General features: G+C 35.6%; 1 protein-coding gene across 1 annotated transcript in view; it reads left to right on the top strand.

The window, feature by feature from the left end:
* LOC140232841 (uncharacterized) overlaps positions 1-15,572 on the top strand; it is a 54,709-nt gene that overhangs the window by 5,102 nt on the left and 34,035 nt on the right. The window contains exons 2-4 of the mRNA XM_072312955.1: positions 3,581-3,817; positions 12,831-12,940; positions 13,755-13,846. Coding sequence (XP_072169056.1) covers positions 3,581-3,817; positions 12,831-12,940; positions 13,755-13,846 — 439 coding nt within the window. The remainder of the gene's footprint in view (positions 1-3,580; positions 3,818-12,830; positions 12,941-13,754; positions 13,847-15,572) is intronic.

The following is a 15,572-nucleotide window of genomic DNA, read 5'->3' as shown; positions in this document are numbered from 1 at the left end:
ATCAAATTATATATCTCAATATAATTGTATGACGTGGACGGCTACTTTCAAATTGGTTTAACGGCTGAATCAACTCTGTTCGTGTACAAAAATATTTTGAATAAAATGAAATAATAACAATAATAATTATATTTAAAAAAAATCAGATACCCCAAACCTATAATGAGGCTTAGCTTAAATGAGCGAGATATCTTCTTCCGCCTTTCCGTGCTTACGTACAGCACGTCGTTGAGGTTGTAATTCATTTGCTAGTAATGTACAGATCCAATACAAACACTGACAAAGCAGCATTCGTGCTGGCGCGTCGATTTATCAAATGTTATCGAAGTTTCGATGAATCGTACACATGCTCTTAACGAGCCAACGTGCCAAGCAGGTATAGAGGAAACTCCATCCCCCACCTCCGCAGCAACATAGTAGTATAATGGACGTTGATGAATGGGTAAAGACGCCTGGACAGAATTCTGCGAAAATTATTTACACGGTTTCAAGTTTGGTTTATTCCCCCTATCCGGAGGAATTCCCGGTAAAGTGTTCCTACCAGGAAACTTCTTGAAGGCGCCAAGTGGCCACAAGCACATGCGCCCTCACGTGTGTCAAATTGACCCATTCCCTACAGGAAACTGGCGGCCTGTGTAGTAAATCTATGGGGATTTTAGAATTCGGCATTGAACGGGTTAAGAACTACTTTGTGCTTCATGTAGCAAACGCTATCTATACTGCATAAGTGTAATCAATAATTGTTACAATGCATCTCTCACGTAAAGTTCCCATCCTTTTGTTATCTTTTAAATCAATAGGAAATCATCCTGAGACTTCGCTCTCCTCTGCAATAGTATTCGCGGAATTTCATAAATGTAGCTAAGATGTTATTTTTAGCATGTCTGCAGCTATGAATAGGACATAATGAACATGCGTGTTAGCAAGTTTACAGGTGTGTGTGTGTGTTTGTCAGCTGTTGATTCCAAAAGGAATGGTATGGTATCGGTTGAGGTGAGAATTCAGCCTTTATTTTTTTTTTTTTGCGAGATATTTAGAAACCACTTTCTGAAATGTTAAGAAGCCTACAATTCTAAGACAAATTCAAAATTTATCATTTGATGAAAATTGATTTTGAAATGGCTGGGATATCCAAAAACAAATTTAAACAAAGTGGTCCTTATAAAAGATTGGTTCCACCTTTTATAAGAATTACTTTGTTTTAGATATCTCGATCATTTCAAAACCAATTTTCATGAAATAAATTTGAATTCCTCTTGGAATTATATGTTTTTTTTTTTTCATATTTCATAAGATATTTCTCATTATCTCGAAAAATCATAATCAAAAAACGTATTTGAATATGTAGACGGTATTTGAAAACTATTTGAATATTCAATTAATACTACACAAACCAGTAATGTACATTTCATTTTTTTAATTCTTTTTTTATCATTCATGACTTGAAATATTCCAAACGTGCGCGTGTTCAGGTCGTGTGGGGTCATCCCACAAGACCGACACCCACGAGTCATACAGCCCACGAGTTCGACATTGAGAACAGGTCTATTAGTGTACAGCTCACGAGTCACACAGCCCATGAGTTCGACACTAGGCAAATAAAGCCCATGAGTTTGACACTATGTAAAAACAGCCTACGAGATACAACACGAGGCTTAATGTGTCGGTCTCGTGGGCCTCATTAGCTTAGTGTCGAACTCATGGGCTGTATGACTCGTGAGCTGTATAACTCATGGGCTGTATGATTCGTGAGCTGTATGACTCGTGGGCTGTATAACTCGTGGGTGTCGGTCTCGTGACGTGCACCCGGTCGTGTTGCGTTATATGAAGAGAGGGGAACGTGAAATTGGAAGTGAATTAGAATTGTTCAAAATTCAACCTGCCGTGCATGAAAAGCGAATGTGATGATATACTTAATGTCAAAATATATTTTCTGCCATAAAATGTAATTCCATTTTCTTAATGTACAGATGGCACACTTCCTTCCAGCTTGCGTTGGCATATCTAACTTTCACGTTTTACAATATGAATAATACTACATGTATGACTATTAAATACATTTCTATATATACTTCTAAGAAGAAAGTCATATTCTTAAAATATATGTTGTAGATGGTTTTTTAATGAATTTATGAGTTTTGATGCACAAATTGAATAATTGTGAATGTTGCCGGAAGTTCTGGAGTCTTTATTTAAGAATAAAAAAATACAAACATTTCAAAAAGACACAGTGACATGTACCATATATCAAAAACTAGATTACGAATATTCCAAAATATTTATTTTTATAATGGCCCTAAAGGTTGGAATTCTTTAAATGTTAAAATGCAACCAACAATTGGATGTTATACATTCAAATGTAAGCTTAAGAATAAACCTTTTTTTTTTTTTGGCAGTACTCTTATGACAGCATGAACCAAACGATGATTTAAAATTATGAACATAGATCTAAACTCTTCAGCATGGTTGTTGAACAGGTTCACATCTTGTCATTTTCAATTTTTTTTAATCTTTTTTTTTTCCATCTTTTTTTTTTCATATTTTATTTTCTCTCAGAGCTGAAGGTACCCACACTATTTTCTATTTTCAATAATGCTTTATATACCTAGGACGGTTTTGTTGGTGTTTTCTCTTTGTTGATTTGTATGTGTATGGGTGTGCACGCACGCTTGTCCAGTTGCACTTGAGTGCGTGCAGTGTATGTATGTGTGTGTAAGTGATTGTGTATGACTTTTTATTTATGTGGACCTATCCCCACAAGCATCTGCTTTTCTGTAGCTTCCTTCACATGTAATCTAAATTATCTAACATACACACGACTGATTTAAATCCATTTTGTATTATTGAAATATTATTTAGAGTCTGTATACTCTGAATTTCTAAATATGTGTTACTATTCATTGATCTCTGAGTGTATATTATTTTTATTACAATTTTAATTTGTTTGGAAACAGTCAGTCATCGTATATCAAGCCATCACACCATGAAAATTCACGTTCCATGTTCAATATTTCTGACAGCTACGCACTGCTAAAGAATTTACAAATCGAAAGAGTCTGAGCTATTCATGATGAGACATGCTAAACAGTGTCTCTGATGAAACTGTTTGAAAATGGAACCGCCAAAGGTTTAAAAAAATAGGAGCGAGAAATCGTTCAATGAATGTAAGAAGTGAAACAAAATAATGGACGAGTGCCTGAGTTCATCGGTATGCTCAAATTTCCACATAGATTAAATTATTTATGATAGGGAATGGTTTACTGGCATGGTGGTATTTTTCATAGATATCTGACTAGTGAGAGCATAATTTTATTTTTATGTATTAATTTGTGTGTGTGTGTGTGTGTGTTTGTCTGTCTATGTCTGTCTGTCTGTATTCTGGAGTGGATGATTACACAGCTTTGTAGTCGGCAAAGTTCGTTGTTGTTGTTTTAAGTGAGCCGCCACGATGTTGAGCAATGTCGATAAGAAGTGGTCATTACGGCTACTATTAGACATGTTAAAAACGGTGTTGCGGACTATATACTGGTAATCAAGATAATGTTTGGAACGATGACGAATTCTTTTTTTTTCCCCAAAGACATGGAACGACGAGCTGGCTGAAGCGGCGAAGGCTTGGTCGCAGAACTGCACGTGGGGACACGGCCCGGTCGGCTCGGTGACGGTGAACTACGGCCAGAATGTGTGGCTGGGAGACGACACGGGAGCGGGGGCGAACCCCGGTGTTGACGCCGTGCGGAACTGGTACGAGGAGAGGCGCCGCTACAACTACCAAACCAACGGCTGCACGGGCGACCAGTGCAGCTATTATACACAAGTAAGAATATCACGCGGATTTAAAAGCAATCTCACTGTGCTTAATTTTTATAATCATTCGGTGCTTGTGTGGGATGAGTCTATATTTCCACAATTTTCTTGTTGTTGCTTTTTATTTTAAACAAAGGTTGGATGTGTTTTTTGGTAAGTCTTAAAGCAGTGACGTTGTATGTTCATGTGTGTTTACTGGCCCTTCTACCTTTGACTACAATCATATACCGTTGTGTGTGTTTATGCATCAAAGTGTGTGTGGTTTTTTTTTAATGTATGCCTAAATTTCGGTGGTCATACAAATGCTATACATTCACCTCAAAAAGTTAGTGATTGGATGATTTGCCTCTTCTCTCCTGTAATATTAAAATTTATGTCCATCCTCATGCGAGACGGGCCTATGAGACTGCTTTGATACCTCCACGTATGTGTCACTGTCAATAGTAGCAAAAATCAGGATCTCTAATTCCCATCTTTGCCGTGTGCTGCGTAATCACGTGAACATGCAGAGGCGCCATTTTACAGTGGTCATTTTCCGCCGCGCGCGGGGTAATTTCTTCTTATTGTTATCACACGATCATCAATGATATATTGTAACTTGACCGCTGGTGTCCTATTGCATGGACAGTCTATAGACCATAAGTACGTTAAACATCTAACGACGACAACGTTTCTGAAGTCCTGAGAGAGAATACGGATAGTGAAGGTGAAAGGATCTATAGGCTCTATCGAATGAATGAAATACTTGGCAATCGTAAAAATACCACATCTCACTCTAAATAACAAGTACAGTTAGTCCACTGAAACTGATTATAAGATCGTATAGTGATATGGCATCCTAATTATATCATGTTTATATATTTTGCATACACTATATACCCCGAAACCGATGCTAAAAGCTCTTGATTGTTGCTATTTAAAAAAACAAAAAGGTTGTACGCCAAGAGGACGTACATTAAAACTTCAATGGGACAGAAATTTGCCTAGAAAGTGATAATCACTTTCGTTGTGCAGTGTAAATGATACATGGAAACAACGGGGGAAATTCTTTGCTTGTGGGCTGGTACTGGACCAAAGTAGACCTAACCCGAGATGACATATTGATTTTCAACTTCTGCGAAGATTGTGCTTGTGGTTCTCATCATTCATTTGACAGTTCTTGACATTTCTTTGATAACCATTCATTTCATGTACTTTCAATTCATTCTTTTCTTTAGGCATTCATTCATTTTCCCATCTCAAATACAAACACACAAATAAGAATTAAGCACAAAATAAGTGCATTTTATTAACATTAGAATCTACAATAAACGCTAAAATAATGCAATCAAATCTGTCATCATGATATAAGTGTTGCATACTCATGAGCGTACCATATACATGTACACATATTGCATATGTTATATAATATTATATATATATATATATATATATATATATATATATATATATATATATATGTGTGTGTGTGTGTGTGTGTATCAGGTGTGTGTTCTCGTTCCTGCGAAAACATAGTCATTTTAAATGTATTTTTGTTTTGTTAAATGCATTTAAGACCACTAGATCGATTATATGTGTAGAAAGAATGGAAGATGTACCATCGTTGGGCAAAATATCTAACAAATTAGTGTTTTTATTCTCGTTTTCTCTGTGTCATGAAGATCCTGTGATTTTGTGATGTAGAACTACCAAACGTAGTGATTACTAAGGCATTGTTTTACATTCATATCAATTCAAATGTTTTTCTTTCCATATAAAAAAGTGCAAGGTAATAACGCTTTATACATGGGTAAAGAATTTCAAAACATGCAAATTTCAGTAATACATAATACAGTCATAGTAATCTTGTATTTATATTTCGATAAATAAACAAGTAAGCAACTATTTTAACTGTATAATATGGAAAAGAGAAATCAACAAGAAAAGCATAACTTTTCATAAATGGTCTGGATTACATTAAGCAAAAAAAAAAAAAAATACGCACACACACAAACACACACACACAAACAAGCTATCTTAACTCATCGTCTTGTTTCATAAACATAACCATAAACCCTTTCTGTGCCATGGACTTTGGACAGTATGTACAATGCTGTGGGTTTTCGGTGCTATAATCGGCTCTCAAAGCATACAAAGGGTTGAGGAGATATTCTACCTGATATACATGAAGACTGTTAGTCTTTAAAGACTGTGGGCTTTTATCGTATTTTAATACAAAACTGTTCATAAAAACCGGTAACTCTCTGTAGCTGACCTATAAAATAGCTAATGATAAATGTGCAGGGGTGAAAGTGGCTAAAATGTGTTACGTGCAAACAAAATTGTGAGAGATCATTGTCACATGGGGCTACAGCGTCACAGTCTCGTCTAATTTGCATGCTTGTGACCAATAAATAATGTCATTTATCATGTCTTAATTGAATTACAAATTTCACTGTGTTCTCTTCATTTGAATTTGCTTTAATTGTTCAAACTAGCTTGATCCGAGAGTTGCTTTTTGCACCAGAAAGGAATGTTTTGGCATGCACGTGGTAGGTTACTTTATCAGTCGCTGAGAGGCTGATATACAGATAATTTCTCTTCAATTCGGTTTTTGTTATTAATCATCAAAAAAAAAAAAAAAATCCGAAGACTAACAGCGTGAGTTAACATAAAAGCCAGAAAGCGTGAAATTCATAGATATTCGTTGGCTCAGTAGTGATTAAACCATTTTGAATAAAATCTGTATATAGGTTACAATTATATTTGTCATCATATTCGTATATTTATATATCATCACCATTTTGAAGGTAGGTCGCTATTTATGCCTGTACTTGGTTGCACATGGTCAAATGGAAACGAATTTCAGAATGCATTACAGCGAGAAGACGAGAAAACGTTAAGACGAGATAAATATTATTTCCATAAGGAGCATCCGGGTCTTTTGGGGCGTAACTTGTAGATGAATGATATACATTTTATACGCTTAATGTCAGAGATATCTCTTCAGCTCTTTTACGATAGAGACATTTTGCTGTCAATAGATGTAGCTGTTACCAAATATCTGAAACAGAGTTTATACTATTCCGTATAAAGACTAGTCTTCAAAGGTAAGCCGTCATTTGAATGTAACTTGACAGTTGCGAGTACATTAAGCAATTGTGAACGACAGCTAGATTAGGTATTTATTCAGTTGATTTCCAAGTTACAAAGGCCGATAAGATTTAACACTGCGGCTCAGAATATCTCATGAGGATTTATTAGTAATCACGTGAATTATCTGAATATTCTGCGTAAGATAAGCGTACAGAAGCGACGATGCGATTAGACTATAAAAATTTTTACAAGAAGAGAATTGAAATCGGGGGTGGAAGGAGCGTTTAGCAAGAAACCCAAGTGGCTTTCACTTGGCGTTTAAAATCGAAACGGAAAAAAAAAGCAGGTCAGGGTTTAAGAGGATGGACTGGGAGAGCTGCCCATTGTGGTTATTTATGTCCGTAACACGCTTTGGTGAGTGGTCAGAGTGTTGTGTCGTAGACTTCGGTCTTCTAAAAAAAATCCGGTTTCGGTTTTTGGTCCCATTGCAACACAAACGTTTCACTTCTCGGGCTTTCCATTGTGTATACTACTTGCGGAAACACCGAGAGGTGCCTATGAGGAGAGGCAGACCGTGTGGAATGGCCATAATTCGTAGAAATGATATCCGACGCGAATCATGGGCCTGTGGCAAAAAAGACAAAACTTGTACTAAATATGAGTGTTTGAGTGTTCTTATTAAGCTCACTTGACCATGGATTCTACGTCGTAATTCCCCTTCCAAAGTTTTTTTTTCTTCCTTTGTTGGGGGGGGGGTATTTTCATTTGAAAGGAAATCGTAACAAGTACCTTTGAAGGCCAAAGTAATATAATCGCTTTCTATGATTTATGAATTGATGGTTTTCATGGTTAGTATACCTGATATCAAAGACAGCGGGAGATCCCATAGTGGTTACTTTCTTTATGCATTTTCGAGAAAGTCGTTTTGTTTATTCTTCAGTGCAAATGGGAAATCTAACTTGGAGAGAGTGATGGAAAAGTTTCTACCAATTCATATGCAACTTATGCATTTAAGTACCACAAACACTGCTTTCATTCTGAACGTGCTCAACTCTAGCGAAAAAAAAAGAAAAACAAACCTCAATCCTTCATGAATGTAATATGTAGTATAACATACGAAATTATGATAGATGGAGATACAAAAAAAGAAAGAATCAGTACTGATACAGAAGGTAATCCGAGACACAAACTCATTCAGAGCACCATACGTGTTGTCATAAAGTTCTTGAAAGTTTTGATATAATAATAATGATAATAATATTAATAATAATAATAATTATTGTTATTAATTATTATTATTATTATTATTATTATTATTTATTTATTATTAATTATTATTAATAATTAATTATTATTATTATTATTATTATTATTATCATTGTCAGCATAAGACCGTTGACCCATTGAAACTATAGATACGAAGTTGACAATGTATAACCTCAGTGAGAATATGAAGTTTAAATTCTTGGTAGAGTGGTTTAGCATGTGATCGCTTTACTGTAATATTCGAATTGTTTTATTTTGGATAACTATTAAGTGTTTCTCATTTGTACCGGAGGTGTTTGTCCATACCAAGTTACATTTAATAGGAATGGAAGAGTTAGAGTGCAATATTAAACCTTACTTTGTGTGATATATTTAGCAGTTTAATTAAAATACCGGTATTCTTAAATGAAATCCTCCTTTCAACCTCACTCATGTGGAACTTCCTCGAACGGCAGTCTTTCTTGAATCAACATGTATTCCAAGAATTTCGTAAGATCTGGAGATCGTAGGCGATAACTAAATAGCATTGCATGATTACATTTTTCAATATCAACAGAGAGTCTTTTAGCATAAAACCTATTATTTACCCTAACTAAGTTGTAACATGTGTTTAATAACACAGTGAGAGTAAATCGTGATCAGAGCAAAGGATGTTTGTGTCATCTTCTTATAACCTGCAAGAAAATGCATCAGTGGCACTGCTAATGTTATTGATGTAGATAATAAAGAGGAGTGGTCCTAGTTTACAAACGATTTTCTTATAATCTGATGAGCTAGACAAATGATTGATACATTTAAAACGTTCAGACAGATCACTCCAGTCACTAGCGACGCCGTGTATTCCAAAGTGTTTTTTTTTTTTAATCTAACTAAACAGACATGTTTCACTATGGTCTTAGATTTGAAAGGTTGTTGTTTTTTTCCTCTGCGCAAAACTGCGCTGAGAGGTCCTTCAAGCAAGACTTAATGTTTCATCACTCGAAAATTGCACGTGTTTTTTGAATGTTCGGAACAAACCTAAAATTTAAAAGCAAGCTTGCCTGGCCTCAAAATAGATGTATTTTGTAAAGGGATGCACCCTAATCAACCACAGATCATTATTTCTTGCCAAAGCTGGTATGACGTATTGTTTAAAAATATTTACACCCGATTTATTTTAGTACATTGTCCAGTTTGTATATCGGTGTGAGGCCTTTAGGTCAGAGTATTCCTTTGATTCGTTCTTAATCTAAAAAAAAGGAAACAAAAATCATCGTATTGTGTTGTATTGCATTTATTCAGACAAATTAAAACAGCATGTCTAGGGGTGCAAAAAAAAAAAAAAAATGTACGAATACCCATGCATGTCTGCACCCCTGAAGTACATTACACACCAAATTAAACAAATTAAAATTTACGACCGGAACAATGAAATACAAAAATCTAAATACACTCAAGTATAAATATAATACAGTAAAATGAAAATGAAATCTAGCCCTGGCCTTCGGAACAGCAATATTGCACACACAAAAAATGGAAATCAATATAAATATATTAAGAAGTGATATTGCAACAGAGGAATATTCATCTAATAGACTAAAACAACAAACCATATTGCAGGGTATACAAGCGGAATATCAAAAAGAAAGTGGATGAATATATAAGAGAAAAAGTCTATATCATAATATATATGCACATTAATATTACATCAGACAGAATAAGGTTAGAACGTTCACCAAATGAAACATATATGTTACATAATACATTGTAAAATAAATTCACATACATAAAAACTGTCTTAATAAATATTTAAAACGAGAAAGAGATGTACTGGTTACAATGTTACTTGGCAATGAATTCCATTCTTGTGAAGTCTTGAGATAAAAAGAACATTTGAAATAATCAGTTCTTGCAAACGGGAGGTATACTTTTTTATTATGATCATTTCTACCAAAATCTGTTCTCTCGTGTAATTCTATGTTGTCCAGTGTTCACCATATCGTTTAGCATTTTGTGAAACATTATAAGTCTGATATACTTACGTCTTGTGATTAATTTCGAAAAATATATTAGTGATTTCTAGATATCAACACTGGAAGACATAAAGGCAAAGAAAAAAAATCGACTCGTCCTTGCAGGAAATGGTTTCTCTCATTTATATGCAGTCTTACCCTTCTGTTGTCAAGTTGTTTTCAGGAATTTAGTTTAAAAAAGTGACGGGAATATATGCCCGAACCGATGTCTCCAGACAGCACACTCTCTTTTAGGAATTCAGTATCTGTGAATACTTTTACAATGTTAACTAATTTCCTATGTGAGTATTTTCCAGGGAGGTAGCCACCCTAAAAGGTACACAGAACAGCTTACGTTGTTACGTTATTTTTATACAAACTGATGGCCCCATTTCTTTTTCTTCTCCGCGTAATGACCAGATTACGGTGTTTCCATAGACAATTTAGATGTGCAGATAACTATACATCCAGGTCACTTCCCTGCAAGCTACTATCAGTACATTATTTTGTCGAGTATGGTTATATTTAGCATCGATTGTCGTCATGCATTTTTGTTTGTGTGGGTTTTTTTTTTTTTCCCGAGGATGGACTTATTTAAAAAAGAAGAAGAAGAAAAAAAAACAAACAACAACAACAACCCAAAAAACCCGAACTGCTTAGTATGACATTTTCAGCCGTGGGTCAGATTATTATGATTGTTTATTATCTAGAACATGTCAAGATGCGTTCTATGCGCATTTTCCCTCGTGACAGATCGTCGACAGCCCCTCGTCAAAAAACTGCCTTAAACATCACTTCCTTGCCGCAAATCGATTCTAATGAATACTTAATCTCATTGTTGCTTTGTATTTTATTTATTTATTTTTTTTTTTTGGGGGGGGGGGTATTTTGCCTGTAGAATGATGTCGCAGCAGCAGCCAAAAGAAAAAAGAAGACAACAACAACAACAACAACAACAACAAAACAAACAAACAAACAAACAACAACAACAAAGCAAAACAAAACAAATGTGCCATTTAAAAGACAATAACAGTATACAGGCACCTTTGTATTTACGGAGTTCTTATGGATTCATCCTTTTCGGGATTCTTTTTTTAAATATACATATACACCCGCACACACACACACACACGCACGCACACACACACAAACCAATGTCCACTGTATTATGTACATAAGTACAAAGCTGTTAAGTGTATCTAATTCTGTTTTAAGCTACCTGAAAAAAAAAAATCAATATGATTGCGAATATTGCAACTGATTGACAAATTGCCCTACATCGACGTAAATAAGCACTGAATTGATCAGTGTTTTAGTAGTAGCCATGCTAAAAAATCATGGGCGTACATACTCGAGCAGGATGAATTTGAATGATTGTGAATATATATATCATTGTCTGTTTACTAACAATTCGATGCTTTATTGATTAAAAAATTTTATTTCTGAATTTCTTTTCATGAATAAATGTGTTAAAAAGTCAGTTGAACGAATTACTCGAGTACAATATTATTTGAATCTAACAGTTGAAACAGCTAAATGATTTATTCAAATATACGACATTATTCCATAGTAATGTAAGATGAAAACGAACAGGCGTTAATTTATGCATAAATATATGCAAGTATAAAATCCCAATGGCATGTAACAGCTGTTCAGAAGACAACTAAAGCAACTCTAAATATAACCAAAATTCAGGAGACCATCATCATAACCAAACGCTTGACGAGGATAATGGCCTCAAAACTGATTATCTAAACAATACGACATACTAAGGAGATATATTCAAGTAGGCCTACCACTCGCTGAGTGGAGATAGAAAGGAAAAATGAATGTTGATACCTAATACATATTGTACCTGGCCACACGTTAGCTAGACAGATTTGTTTGTTTTGTTTGTTTGTTTTGCCTTTATATTTATAAGCAACTATAGCTTTCTGCAAACCTGGAATAGGCATACCTATGTTCATCAAGGAAGCCTTCATCCAGACAGCTCTTGACTCTTCTCTGCTTTAACTTTGGTCATGTATGAAGAGACGTCATCCTTATAAATCTTAACGAGACTGATGTGCGAACATTCTATAGCCACATTATGGTTACTAATACATCATTCCTTCAACACCCTTTTGACACTAACTGCTGTCAAGGAAATCGCTGTCAAGACGTGATTAGAGACATCCTTTATCTCTCCCTCGTTAAGAATTAATCTCGCTACCTTTCGATGTTGATGTTGATGTTGAGTCTACACTGATAGCGCACTTCCTTAAAACCTTCTATGATGACAAATAAATGTTGTTTGCAATCGCAATGGAGGTATAGGTCGTATGATTTGTGACGTATCTTTCAGATAATTTCCAAGTACTTATTGGGTGATTTTTCCCAGAGAGAAGTTATCTTACAATCAACATCTTTGATGTCGATTTCCATCAAGTGAGTGTCTCCACCCTTATAATGCTGACCTTACATCACCTCTTCGCCAAGAGACATATTTTTGACATTGAAATAACAACTGAATTGAAAAAACAACAACAACAAACAAACAATTTCGTGTGTAATACTGACGCAAGGAACGGCAAGAATGGGTTGTATATCATTCAACGCGTAACGGTTAATACCAGGTTATTATCAAAAAATGTGATGAAATATATGGAAGATGTTTATTTTTTTTCTCTCTCTCTCTCTCTGTCCGTACAGTTGATGTGGGCGTCGTCAAAACAGGTGGGTTGCGGGATGCACTTATGCCCCAACGTCAAGGGAGCGGGGAACCGAAGGGGCTGGTTTGTGACGTGCAATTATTCTCCCCCGTGAGTATACATTATGACCTTAATCCATCGCTTCCGGGAACTAAATGTGGCGTCGTGTAAAAGCTCTCATGGAAAAATGCCTGTGTGGTTCTCAACAACATTCTGTCATGCGAAAATTTTGCTACCATGAAGAGAAGAGTTTGACAAAACCTCGTTCGACTCAAAATGAAAAAAAAAAGAAAAAAAAAGAGAAAGTTTCAATATCTGAAGTTCTTGATTCCTGACACTTACTACTTTCCACTGATTATCGTATTGGGGGGGGGGGGGGTACTCAAAAGACCGAGCCCAATTCCAATTTTGTAACTTGTTTGTGTTCACCAAGATTATTGCATGCTGAGAATCATCGAATGATTTCAAAACGAAGAGATAAAATGAACACTTCTCATAAAACGTGCAATGTCTTTCACTATAGATTCATAAACATTTTTTCAAGGGGATCTGAAATTGCAGGCCAGGTTACTGTTTTAAGTGCTTTAAAACGTGCAACTTGTGGTTGTATAGTTTGTGTGTGAACGGGGTATATGAATCACAGCCGGAGTTTAAGGGATTATGGTTGAGGTATTTCGTGTGAGATGAATGTGAAAAACAAACTTCTTGCTGTGTACAAATATGAGTTCATATTGCCATGGCGCATTTGGGAATTCTTCACTTCACTTTGCGTCACGGGCATCCTTTCCCACGCAGTGTGATTTGTTGCTTAGGACAATTTGTAGGATGAAAAATTCGAACCCGAGTAGAATTTATACGGTATAATATTTTTTTCTGTTGTTGTTTTAGCAATAACCGTCATAATATTTACCCTTTTCCTTTGCAGAGGAAATTATATAGGTGCAAAACCGTACATCACTGGCCAAAGCTGCACAAAGTGTGAATCAGGGCAAGGGACCTGTAAAGCCAATTTATGCAGTGAGTTTTGTTTAAGTTTATATTTGGCTAAAATGCGCTAACATCATGAGTCTTATCCATTCTGCTTTTGCTACGTTTTACCCATGCATGTTTTTCGTTTGTTTTTGTTTGCTTGTGTCTTTAAGTGTGCAAAGACATGATATGCCACCATCATTCGAACTACCTTCACTAGATGGACTTAAAGTGCAGTGGAGACGATTAGCGGTAGACGTTTAATTGAACGGTTGTTGAAATCGCGAATATCACAGTTTCACATTTTCACATAAGGCGATAAAAAGCATCTACCCACAAATTTCCTTTTCGGTTGGTACTTGAGCACGGAGGACAAGAACACAGTTTGAGAAAGATTGGTTGATGCATTATCAATTTTCGTTGATTATCATTACAACGTTGTTGTTGTTTTTTTAATACAAGAACTTTGAATAAAAACTCGATATTCATTTTTATTTCATTTTGATTGAAAGGAGATATATTTATTAAGATTCTGTGCAGGTCAATGGGAATGTGTGAGGTGATGACATCATTGTCAACGTGATTGTGACGTATATCACATACTCGTGAAAAGAACAAAAGCTTTCAAGTTCCTTCACATTCTTGTACATCCTACTCTGCAAGATTTTGATGATGATTTGTTCTGTTATAATATGTTTATGTGTTTTTAAAGCAATTCGAACATGGGATGGCATTTCACGGTAAGATATGAATATGCGATGATATTTGTGTCTGTTTCCCTCCTTTTCTCCATATATATATATATTATATATATATATATATATATATATATATATATATATATATATATATATATATATATATATATATATATAATTTAATTGGACATCATCACTTTGTGTAATGACCTCTCATAGGTACTTTTCCTGCAAGCTATCTATAATGTATATAGTACTATATGTATAGTTGCATTGATTTGTTACATTGGTTCTGGTTATTATCTTGTATTTGTCGTTGTTTGAGTACTGAATATCATTCAAAATTGTAACAAAAAATCGATGACTAAATTGATACCTCATGCATGTGTCGCATTAGCGTACCACTGTCTGTACTAGTTTACGCTCTATTTTGGCGCGTTCTCCGACGGAGAGGACCTCTCGTTACAATAAGAGATTGCTTATCTACTTGCGTCAACACACCTTGCTTCCTAGCCTCCATCACGTCAATCTCGTTACTAAAAATAAGGTAACATCGCTATAGGTGATATTCTCTCACACCTTTCGCCCCTGGCGTCTACCCAGCGTTCCCCCCCCCCCCCCCCCCTCTCTTTTGAAGTCTGAAATGTGTCGACCAGGCAGTTTGCAGTGATTATTCCTCCTTTCCCTTTACCAGCTTTTGAGGGTAAAGGCACAATGTTTAGGTTGCTCCAGCAAACAGGCCGTGTATATAGGAAGTTCCGTGCTGCAGAGCCGAATTGGCTATTAACTCCTTGTATGCAGAAACGTCTAGCAGGATTTTAGAGTCCGAAAAGGAATGTGTTTGGTCAACCTGAACACTCAAAATGTTTTCAACATCCAACTATCCTGTGTTCCATTTCAATTTCTAACAGACTCCATCATTTTTTTTTTTTTTGTTTCTCATGAAGTTGGCAACTACCAAAGGTCGGGAATTTTCACCCCTCCTCTTCCGTGTCCAAGACGTACAGCAGGCACAGGAATTGGGCGGTAGGGCATTTCCTGGTTCTTGTTTATTCATGTCCTGCTTTATCACAAGA

Source organism: Diadema setosum, chromosome 9 (genome assembly GCF_964275005.1).
Source record: "Diadema setosum chromosome 9, eeDiaSeto1, whole genome shotgun sequence".
In the NCBI taxonomy this organism is placed as follows: domain Eukaryota; kingdom Metazoa; phylum Echinodermata; class Echinoidea; order Diadematoida; family Diadematidae; genus Diadema; species Diadema setosum.
Note: the sequence above shows the minus strand (reverse complement) of the source record. Positions and strands in the feature narration are given on the sequence as shown.